We start from the raw sequence: 10091 nt of genomic DNA on the forward strand, positions 1-10091 counted from the left end.
AGGATTAAAGCTGTTAAATTAGCTAATTAAATGTTCGGTTCAGTTAATTAAACGGCCTTGGAAACTGTAGCATTAGATTAGTGGTGCCACATGCAAAAAGGATCTGCTCACTTTATTCGCTTGCACTTGTTTGACTCCGGGGAGCTGTGAAACTACTTTTTTTTGCATTTAAGAAAAGTAATGCTTCAGTGACGTGAATGAGTGAGCCTCTCCAACCAGAAGCATAGATAAAGTTTTGCCTTGCTGCTGTCTTGCAAAAGCAGTGTTTTGATTGCTGTCTTCTTTTCACACGGCTGTTTTGCCAGCCTTCCTTCTTATGTTCTTCAGCACTAAACCCACCAAACCAGTCTTTAAACCTCACCACACCCACTTTGGGCTTTAACCACCTCTTCTGTCCTCCGACAAGCTAGTCCTTATTGAACCAAACCCTCCCTTTAGGCCGAAATCTACTCGATCCTCCCTCCCCCCCATTCCGATTCTAACCTTTCACCTCATTTCACTCCCAAACTGACACACATTTTCAAGTGTGAATGAATTGACACAATTCAGCAGCTCCACTGGCTTGTGTTCCGCTTCTCGGTGGAGGTCTCGCACAATCCCGGCTCCCTGGCTTTTACCCAGAGGCAGTGACAGGGATCGTGTTTGGCATCCAGCTGTCTCCAGGCCTGGACTGATTCATACCAGCTGCAGACAGACGCTAGCGGGCTGTTCCGGCTGACACTCAACTACACAAACAAGGCCATCTTATGTGCTTCAATCCATGAAGAAGGTACAATCAAAACACGTCCGAGTTGTACAGTGTAACCTGTTGAGGGACCGAAGTGTGCGTTGACTTTTAATTTGTGAGAGTTGTGCAGAACTTTCTTGCGTATGAGACACCTGTCGAGTGTGCACATGCGCTACTAGGAGGCATGAGCAGCTGTAGGAACAAAAACAAGAACCTGCACTGTGCTCAGAGACATGATTTTACTTGAGCCAGGACTTTCTCAAGTTGCACAATATGGACGATGTCATACTGAAGAGCTGCTGCAGCAGTTGATGGTTGCTGTGATCATTTCGTAAAACCTCTCAAGGTATTTTTATGAACACCAAATTCACCAGGTTCACGTAAACCCTCATATGGAATGGTTGTCTTAAATTTAAACAAGAATCCTGAATGAGACTAAAAAATGGAGTTTGATAGGAAGCCAATTGATTTTCCTTCACTAGGTCGGTAACCTTGCTAAACACTTTTTTAGAGCTCTGTGTTACTAACATTGCCTTTCTGGACTAGTGATGGGGAAGCTGACGTGGTGCTCCTCTGATATTTGGAGATGGGTGATAAGAATTCACCACACACTGATCTGCGCTATGAGCAGCCCATCGATTAACATCACCCAAGCTAATCAGTCACCCCGAGGCCTCTGTCAAGATGAAAGATTCAAGGCTGTGCGAGGAATACAGATGGATTTAACTTAAGACCTCGGAGGCTTTTGAAGTCTTCACTTTTGAACGTTGACACAGTGATGTGACTCATGTATTCCATTCATCGTGGCTACAGACAAAGAAGGTACTTTCTCTTTTATTGCAAAGAATTTGACGTTCTATTCACAAGAGTACTAAAGCAAACTTGATGTGGGATTACAAATACTTGAAACAATAGCATCTTTAGAGTATCTTGGCAAAGACGTGTGTCCATGTGGATTTTTGGTGCCTTGAAGTAAAGTTTGACTTCAGGGAAAACGGCCAAGGCTGACGCCTGTGACTGAGTAATACAAGACAGATTTAAGGGGTCGGTTCAAATAAACACAATGGAGTCAAGATCTTTGGTAAACAGCTCAACTGGAGTGCGTTGTCCTTTCTCGGTCCGGTCACTCCTTCATTCTGGCCTCAAGGAAGGTCTGGATCTTTTGAATGTTCTCCTCTTGCTGACCCAGAGACTCCAGGAAGATGCCCATTGGTGACCTTTTAAGGCCAGCGAACTCAATTCTATTCTCCAGTTTATTCTTCATGTTGCGGAGGCGAAAAGAAGAATGGGCCAGTATCACTGTAGGGGTAAGAGTTTGGAAATTGTTGTAATTCTCAACAAAAGCTACATAATGAACCTGTGTATCCATTATTGTTTGTTGTGCAGTGAGATTTTTTTTCTCATTTCCAATTGGGCTTTGGCTGAGTGAAGGTTGGGAACCACTGATCCAAAATTGCTGTTTGTAACTTACATGTGAGCGGTAAAGTGATGGCTGTCATGAACACCATGACGCTCCCCAGAATTGCTATTAACATGCAGCTCGCCACCATGACAGCAATCACGAAAGCTGAGGGGTTCTGATTTTTGAAGTTCCTGATGGCGTTTCTGTTATCTGCCGCCCACACTGAAACCAGAAAGACTCCTAAGACCACAGCTATGGCGGTGAACATTCCCAAGGGGTTCAGCAACCTGCAGGACACATGGACAGGACATAGCTGCTCAGTTCTGATGGGTTGACAAGTGGATTTTAATTTGGTCGTCAGCACCACCAAGTGGTGAAAGCGAGTTATTACAACAAAGCTACGGATCATAAACGGACTGAGTTTTGATCACGTGCTAAAATTGACAAAATGTTTAAAGATTAGAGGTAACTGTGTCAAAGTGCAATCTTGGTGTTCACAACTAAAGACACTGAATGATGACACGTTGAGGTAACTGTGTCAAAGTGCAATCTTGGTGTTCACAACTAAAGACACTGAATGTTGACACGTTGACACGTCTTTGCCCCATACAAACAAAATGTCAGAAAGACTCCTGATGAAAATCAGATTGATTCGATTATTGCATTATATCCCAACTATGCAAGTGTGGTGCATTTCACTCAAATTCATAGTTATTTATATTTGCACCGATATTTACTGACAGTGTATTCGCATTAATAGCATCCTTATGCAAGACTCGACCTAAAAATAATGCACGTTAGAAATCTGTGATAGCGTCCTGCAGGAAGCTCAGTCGTCAAGGAAATGACGACAGTTAAGCCTACAAAAAATATATGCATTGGTTTCATGTGGCTGTCATCACACAAAAAACCTGGCATTGCATTCAATCTAAGCATTTTCAGAGTTACACAATAAACACAGACGAATTGGTGAGGACGCCGACTGCTTCCATGATTAAGCAGATGCAACGCTACTTACCCGACAATTAGAAAAACACTAACAGCGACTGCTAAATAATTAGTCTGATAATAAAGCAAGTTGCTAACAACTCTGTTATTCCATCTAGCCATATCTTTCATGTCCGGTTTGGCGAATCTATCCCTACCGGGGAAAAAATCCTCCCACGGTCTTAGCGGCGTCAATTCTACTTTTGCCATTTTACGCTTAACACTACTAATCTGACAGCAAGGCAAAAGGAAATAAAACCGTGGCATGATCTCGCGAGATTATTGCGTTTGCGTGAGCTCCATGCAAGCCCTGCGATTGGTCAGTGATCACTTGACCTCACGAAACTTCCTGGTTAACCTCATTGTCAGAAATGTGATGGCAACTACTAGGCGGAGACGTTAATACTCTGTTCAGGTGACAGGTTTGCTTTCCGTATATATGTCGAAGCTTTATGTTTCTTGAAGGTTTTGAGTAACAAAATGGTGTATTTTATACGCCGGCGGCATGAATGCACTCCATAATTGTCTTTGCACAGATGTGGAGCAGAATATTGAGATTTAGTGTGCCTGGTCGGACGTGCTTGTCGTGGAGGAGTCTTTTCACAATGCAACTAAAGAGCAGCGAGTTCAAGGTTTTGTTCACCGATGGCCTGAACGAACTGGCAGGTCAGGATTTCAATATTTGCCTCTTTAGTCACTCATAATGGGCTACTTGCAGCTAGGTTACCAAAATTTTCTAAATGCTTGGATGCTAAAATAAATTATTGTGCCCGGAAATACTTGAAATAATCTTTGACACTCACATTGCGTTGAATGGTTGTAAATTAAAAACTGTCAGTTAACAATTCAATCTTTTATCAATCTTCAAAATGTAGAACTAGCACCTAATGGTTTAATATACTGGTGTCAAACTCAAGGGCCGGGGGCCAAATACGCCCCGCCACATCATTTTATTGGCCCGCAAAGACAAATTGTGCATCAAATCCGTGTGTCATTACTAGAATTGCAAATGGTCTTCACTTTTTTTTTTTTTTAATATGACCAGTTTTTACTCGTCTGATTTTGAAAACGAGTTATTTGTCTGTTTCGTAGCTTTTATTGTATATAACATGAGGTGCTCATACATTTATTTGGGTTGACAGTCATAATGGCCCCCCGAAAGAAGCTATGACTACAATGCAGACCGTGAAAAAAAAAAAGTTTGAAACCCCTGGTTTTATATATATGGATGGATTGGCACACGGGGACACCATCCTCTAAAACGTTGTGTTTTTCACTTTGTCAGAAACATTTAAGAAGAACCAATATGAGTTGAGAATAGCTGGAGGTGCTGTGCGGGACCTGTTGTCAGGAAAGCAGCCTGAAGATGTAGATTTTGCCACCACGGCGACACCTGACGAGATGAAACGTATGTTCCAAGACGCCGGGATCAGGATGATTAACAATAAAGGAGAGAAGCATGGGACCATTACAGCAAGGGTAAGCCTTGGTTGACAAAAAAATAAGAAATCATTCATAGCCTGCAAAACTAGACTAAATAGTTCATGTAAGTGCATAATTGCATTTATTTTTTTTATTGTTGGATTTTCCCAGTCATCATGCTCTCACGACACTTGAGTTTCTTATGACACTATGTCCATTTGTTGATCTTTTTAAGCTTCACAATGAGAATTTTGAGGTGACAACGTTGCGGGTGGATGTTCAGACTGATGGCCGTCATGCCGAAGTGGAGTTCACCACCGATTGGCAGAAAGATGCAGAGAGAAGAGACCTTACGATCAACTCCATGTTTTTAGGTAACTTGACTGTTTATCCTTGGAGTGGAAGTTCAGCAACATTGTTTTGTTTCTGTTGACACCTATTGTCCCTTTGCAGGTCTGGATGGCACGTTGTATGACTATTTCAAAGGATATGATGACCTCCAGAGCCGAACGGTCCGATTTGTTGGCAGCGCGGAACAAAGAATCCAAGAGGACTACTTAAGAATACTGCGTTATTTCAGGTGGGCTGGTTTTCTTTTATTTGGGTGGTTTGATACTAAAAAGTGTGAAATAATTTGGGCTCGTCTGTATTCTCAACAGATTTTACGGCAAGGTGGCCCTGAAGCCCGATGAACACAAGCCTGAGACGCTGGAGGCCATACGAGCCAACGGAAGCGGGCTGGCGGCTATTTCAGGGGAGCGCATTTGGGTGGAGCTGAAGAAGATTGTGATTGGCCAGCATGCCGCTCAACTGCTGGAGATGATGTACAGCTTGGGGCTAGCACATTACATGGGTGAGATGGCTTCTTGAGTTGAAACCTTGGTTTGTGCCCATTTGCTTGGTATTTTATCAAAAGCGCATTCCAGTTCTCAATCGAAATGAAATGAGAGGATCATTAACCCTACTGCAAAATATTATTTATGATGGGGTGTTATAATTTGTGTGCGGGTAATTGGATTTTATTCTTTTTGAATTACGGCCAAGCAAAATCTAATTAATGCCCGATTAAAAAATAATTGAGCGCAAACGCTACGAGGCTCCCCATGCCATCTGTTTAAAATGACTCTTGTCCAAAAGTTTTGTTTTTAGGAGCAAGGAAATCAAAAATTATGACAACAATACTCATTTTGTGTTGGCCTGAAAGGAGCCATACTGCTTGACTGTGCAAGGAAGAATTGTTAGAACGAGCACTTCAGGAAACCACCTTTTCTTTTTAACAGAACACGAGGAATCAATTGAGCACAACATTTCTTGGTAGTCTGTGAGCATAATAGACTGACTGAGCAGTGAATCGATTCTCAGCGACGCATTATCTGTTTGGGCTCTGAGAGCGCCATTCTTTAATCAGATCTGTTGGCAAATGTGTTTAAGAGCTCCCAGGCCCGCTTGGCGTCAGCAAGTCTCTCAAATCAAAAGAAATCAAGACGCCTCTCTCTGTTCGTCCGTCTGTCCTTAGGTTTACCTCCCGATGGCAGCGTTGAGGAGATGAAGCGGGTGTGCCAGAACACCAAAGGTCACTCTCCCAAACCGATGACCATCCTCGCAGCTCTCTGCCGCCGCTCCGAGGAGGTTGAGAAGATGGACCTTCGACTGAAGGTGTCCAAGGAAGAGAAGACGCTGGCTCTGTTTCTGGTTAAATACAGACAGGATCTTCGCAAGAATGATGACGAGCAAGATGGCCTCAAAACCTTTACCGACTTCATCATCGATGTAAGTTTTATCTTCTTGATATGCCTTGTGTGACAAAAAAAAAAGAATCTTGTGCTTATTTTTCAGGCTTTTTTGTGGCTCACTGATGTTGAGTCGGCATGAACATGTGACAAATAATCAATTTCAATTCATTAGTGCTTGGTCACTATTGCCACCACGTTTCATTTTCAAAGTTTCTCAGTTGGTTGGGTCATTGATTTTGTTTTTTTTCTCTCCTCCATGTTTGTGTCAGCTCCAGTTGTGCGGTAGCAGTTTGCTATGCATGTTAAATAAGCACAGTTGGAGCTGAGCTAACAAGTGTTATTATAGCAGTGTGATGTTGCGCAACATGTTTGGGATTCCTGATGGAGTCTTGCGAACATCAGGCTGAATGCTGGCATCTCCAAAACCTCCTCAGCCTTTTTTCTGACTCGTGTCCCATCGAGTGCATTTCACTAACGTAACGCCGTCGCTGTTTTGACAGTCTCGCGAACTGGACACTCAAAGCAAAGTGAGCGAGCTGCTCAAGTATCAAGGTGAGCACAAGCTGCTCGCGGAGCTCAACGCGTGGACCGTCCCCCGCTTCCCCATCAGCGGACACGATCTCCGCAAAATGGGCGTCATTACGGGTAAGGAGATAGGGGCAACTTTACAGAAGTTGCGAGACATCTGGAAGAAAAGTCATTATCGGATGGACAAAGATGAACTTCTCAGTTACGTGAAGTCCTGATGCCAACTGCGCATGCGTGTGTCGGTCAATACCGGTTTCGACTCTGGAATCAAGTTTGTAATAGCGCTTGCGTTAAGTATTGAATGGACCCGCGCACATAGCACATGCACATTAGCAGGGGCATGCGCCCTCGTTGATGAATGCAATTTCATTCAAATTGAGACCATGGCGCAGCTTTTAGACACCAACATAAAACAAAAAGGTAATGCCGCAATGAAAATCGCCGTGCAGAGAATACATTAGCGCTGTCGCATTTCATTTGCATATTTGTCTGACGTTTCATCACTTTTATGGTATAAGTGGAAAGCACAGGTTATTTTCAATGTAAAGGTTTTTTTTTTTTTTTCTGGGAAGATGACAGGCTTTATATTGGACACAAGCCAGTATTTATTTCTCCTGTAAATAGTCTGGCATTTATAAACATGTTCTATCCATCATGTGATAGAAATATTTGAGTTGGGACAGTTTATTTGATGTATATATTTAAGTATTGTAGATTGGAATGTGTCCTTGAGGACATGGTGATGACTGTATCTGCATTTCCAAATTGATTTATGGGCATCGTTGTAGTATTTGTCCAAAGTAAAAGTGAACATTATGGCAGAATATAAAGTCCTCTCACTGCAGGATTGAATCAGACGTGAGTTTACGTCTTTTTATTGGAGAAGTCATTTACAACACAGTGTCAAAAGTTGCAAATGCAAAATCACAGTTTGGTTGTCGGCGCAAAGGTTTTTTTTGATTAAAAATTCTTTGCAAGTCCTCCATTCATAAACGTCGACAGTCGAGGAGCTCCTCCTCCTCCTCCCTCCCGTAGAGACGAGAGAAAATGTGTTGTTCTCTTCCATCACTACCGTTTAAAATGCGCAACACTTGGATCTGAGCAGAAATAATCCAATTGACATCTGGGGTGCTTGTCACCTCTCATCACTGTGATGCCACTATGAATTGGCTCAGCGACAACCTCACCGAGCTCCCTCCGGAGAAGCTGCAGCCTGACGAAAACGAGCCCCGGGACGAGCGCTTGGCTCGAGTGGAAGTCGCGCTCCTCTCCATCATCTTCATCACAGCTGGAGCCCTCAACTCGGGACTCTTGCTGGTGTTGTGGAAGACAAGGAAGCAGCTGTCCAGGATGCGCGTGTTTGTCTTCCACCTGTGCGTCGCCGACTTGGTGGTTGTCTTTTTCCAAGTTTGCCCGCAGCTCATCTGGGACATTACTGACCGCTTTGTGGGCCCAGACGTGCTGTGCCGCGCAGTGAAGTACCTGCAGGTTGTCGGTATGTTTGCCTCCACTTACATGATCGTGGCAATGACCGTGGACCGATATCAAGCAATCTGCCATCCCATGGTCACCTTTCGGCGGCACCGTGCACGCTGGAACGGGATCGTAAGCGCCGCCTGGTGCGTCTCCTTTCTCGGCGGCATCCCGCAGCTGTTCATTTTCTCCCGCCTCGAAGTGGCTCCGGGCGTGTATGACTGCTGGGCCATATTTGTCACTCCGTGGGGCTTGAGAGCATACGTGACGTGGACCACTTTGGTCATCTTCGTCTTGCCCGTTCTCGCCGTGATTGTGTGCCAAGTGCGCGTTTGTCACGCCGTGTACTCTTCCAACCTTCGCCTCAAGTCGCAGTACGTTCTGGAAGAGGACGTAAGCAATGTGGTGATATCTGCCGGGGCTGGATTGTCCAAGGCAAGGACCAAAACTGTGAAAATGACCCTGGTCATTGTGCTCACCTACATCATCTGCTGGACGCCTTTCTTCACCGTGCAACTGTGGTCTGTGTGGGACCAAGAGGCGCCCATGGAAGGTAAGGCCAAGAAGAACATGTAGTCTGTGGCTTTGTATATAGGCTAATTATCTCGTAGTTGTTCACTCACCTTCGAATTTCATCGTGTTACCAGATCCAACCTTCACCATCTTGATGCTCCTAGCCAGCCTTAATAGCTGCGCCAACCCTTGCATCTACATGCTGTTCAGTGCCAAGTTTCCCAAGAGGTTGACGGGCCTGTTTTCCAGAGGCCACAAATCTCATCGGCGTGCAACAACGCAGGAAGAACCAATCATGGTCAGTTCACTTTTCATCAATCTCAAGAACCTGACAGACTCCACACATTTATCTGCCACCTTTCTAGCAGAACAACAGTCTAAACTCGGCAATAGACAATCTTAAAATGAAGGTTAAAAAGCCAAACTTCATTCACTGTGAATAAGTCGTAGTTTGGCCCTCTATTGTCGCTGTTTAGAAACATAATTCAAATCTTATTGAAGTCCTGAATCTTTAACAGTCAAGACTGAGAAGAATATTTTTTGCAGAATCATGAACATACTCTCGATGTGTTCGTTCATACAGCAGAACTCAATGTTATAAATAATAATACGTTTTATTTATAAGGGTGCCTTTCTAGGCACTCAAGGTCAAATGTAGCGTTCATGTAAGTCCAACTGAGGGAGATGGTGATGATCGCAGGTTCTCAGGAAGCTGCAGGAATATTAATCATTCTTTTCTGAGGATTTTTTTGGGGGGAGAAAGCTTTTAATTGAATTATCACCCACATGCAGCATTTTGTACAATATACTGTAAGCGTTCATATTTGATTGTACACTTCTATAGCCTCTGTGTGTACGACTTAAGTTCATAGCAATGTTCAAATTTGTGATGTTGTGAACGGTGCGCCAATAAATTAAGATGAACACAAACATTTGGATGACTGTGCAATTACTTTCAAAACGATTGCAGTATTTTGCGTTCTTTTTTTAATAGAAGTATAAAAACAAAAATGCACTGCAAATATGCACTTTGCCCTTTGTCATGAAAACATTTAAAAACACTAATGTAAACACTTCCAATGTTTGAGAGGCTCAGATAGCACAGAAACTGCAGATACCCACTTGCATAAGCAATCCTACTTCTAGAAGCTTCAGTTATAGCCAACAAAATGCAAATCAATACAATACAAAATCACGACAGGTTTCAGGAGCAATGTGACAAAAGACCGCAGCGCCATTGATTTTTACAACACTCCTGCAGGTCCCTGCCAATTTCCGAATCATTAATGGAACCCTCAATAAAATA

At 43.5% G+C, this 10091-nt stretch overlaps 3 protein-coding genes and 1 long non-coding RNA gene across 6 annotated transcripts; 3 read left to right on the top strand and 1 right to left on the bottom strand.

Moving 5' to 3' along the window:
- Positions 1-235: 235 nt before the first annotated feature.
- On the top strand, positions 236-1821 carry LOC125977369 (uncharacterized). 2 transcript variants are annotated; one of them, XR_007484611.2, is made up of 2 exons: positions 236-1073; positions 1274-1821. It is a non-coding gene; the product is annotated as an uncharacterized lncRNA (long non-coding RNA). The 2 variants fall into 2 exon arrangements; XR_011087705.1 differs by having other exon boundaries at positions 236-769.
- Positions 1544-3382, bottom strand: LOC125977365 (PRA1 family protein 3). Its single transcript, XM_049733783.2, has 3 exons — positions 3148-3382; positions 2199-2416; positions 1544-2026 (listed from the first exon to the last, which is right to left on the bottom strand). Exons 1-3 carry the CDS (start codon positions 3324-3326, stop codon positions 1851-1853), a joined length of 573 nt encoding a protein of 190 aa, XP_049589740.2. The 5' UTR covers positions 3327-3382; the 3' UTR covers positions 1544-1850.
- Positions 3383-3428: 46 nt separating this feature from the next.
- On the top strand, positions 3429-7656 carry trnt1 (tRNA nucleotidyl transferase, CCA-adding, 1). Of its 2 annotated transcripts, XM_049733773.2 has the most exons (8): positions 3429-3531; positions 3653-3782; positions 4402-4595; positions 4774-4912; positions 4992-5118; positions 5198-5391; positions 6055-6308; positions 6772-7656. In XM_049733773.2, the coding sequence occupies exons 2-8, from the start codon at positions 3653-3655 to the stop codon at positions 7015-7017; spliced, it is 1284 nt and encodes a 427-aa protein (XP_049589730.1). In that variant the 5' UTR covers positions 3429-3531; the 3' UTR covers positions 7018-7656. The 2 variants fall into 2 exon arrangements, with proteins under 2 accessions (XP_049589730.1, XP_049589728.1); XM_049733771.1 differs by lacking the exon at positions 3429-3531 and having other exon boundaries at positions 3539-3782.
- Positions 7657-7787: 131 nt separating this feature from the next.
- avpr2b.1 (arginine vasopressin receptor 2b, tandem duplicate, 1) lies at positions 7788-9717 on the top strand. The gene is made up of 2 exons (XM_049733777.1): positions 7788-8825; positions 8920-9717. Exons 1-2 carry the CDS (start codon positions 7961-7963, stop codon positions 9186-9188), a joined length of 1134 nt encoding a protein of 377 aa, XP_049589734.1. The 5' UTR covers positions 7788-7960; the 3' UTR covers positions 9189-9717.
- Positions 9718-10091: the final 374 nt, after the last annotated feature.

Source organism: Syngnathus scovelli, chromosome 11 (assembly GCF_024217435.2).
Source record: "Syngnathus scovelli strain Florida chromosome 11, RoL_Ssco_1.2, whole genome shotgun sequence".
NCBI classification, from domain to species: domain Eukaryota; kingdom Metazoa; phylum Chordata; class Actinopteri; order Syngnathiformes; family Syngnathidae; genus Syngnathus; species Syngnathus scovelli.

Excerpts from the sequence above, each read along its gene's own strand:
- LOC125977365 (XM_049733783.2), bottom strand. The coding sequence starts at position 3,326 with ATGGCAAAAGTAGAATTGACGCCGCTAAGACCGTGGGAGGATTTTTTC. Across the intron at positions 2,417-3,147 it reads AGTGTTTTTCTAATTGTCGG|GTTGCTGAACCCCTTGGGAA; the intron begins GTAAGTAGCGTT and ends TGTGTCCTGCAG. Across the intron at positions 2,027-2,198 it reads CATCACTTTACCGCTCACAT|TGATACTGGCCCATTCTTCT; the intron begins GTAAGTTACAAA and ends TTACCCCTACAG.
- trnt1 (XM_049733771.1), top strand. The coding sequence starts at position 3,626 with ATGCACTCCATAATTGTCTTTGCACAGATGTGGAGCAGAATATTGAGA. Across the intron at positions 5,119-5,197 it reads AGAATACTGCGTTATTTCAG|ATTTTACGGCAAGGTGGCCC; the intron begins GTGGGCTGGTTT and ends TATTCTCAACAG. Across the intron at positions 6,309-6,771 it reads TTACCGACTTCATCATCGAT|TCTCGCGAACTGGACACTCA; the intron begins GTAAGTTTTATC and ends CTGTTTTGACAG.
- avpr2b.1 (XM_049733777.1), top strand. The coding sequence starts at position 7,961 with ATGAATTGGCTCAGCGACAACCTCACCGAGCTCCCTCCGGAGAAGCTG. Across the intron at positions 8,826-8,919 it reads CCAAGAGGCGCCCATGGAAG|ATCCAACCTTCACCATCTTG; the intron begins GTAAGGCCAAGA and ends TCGTGTTACCAG.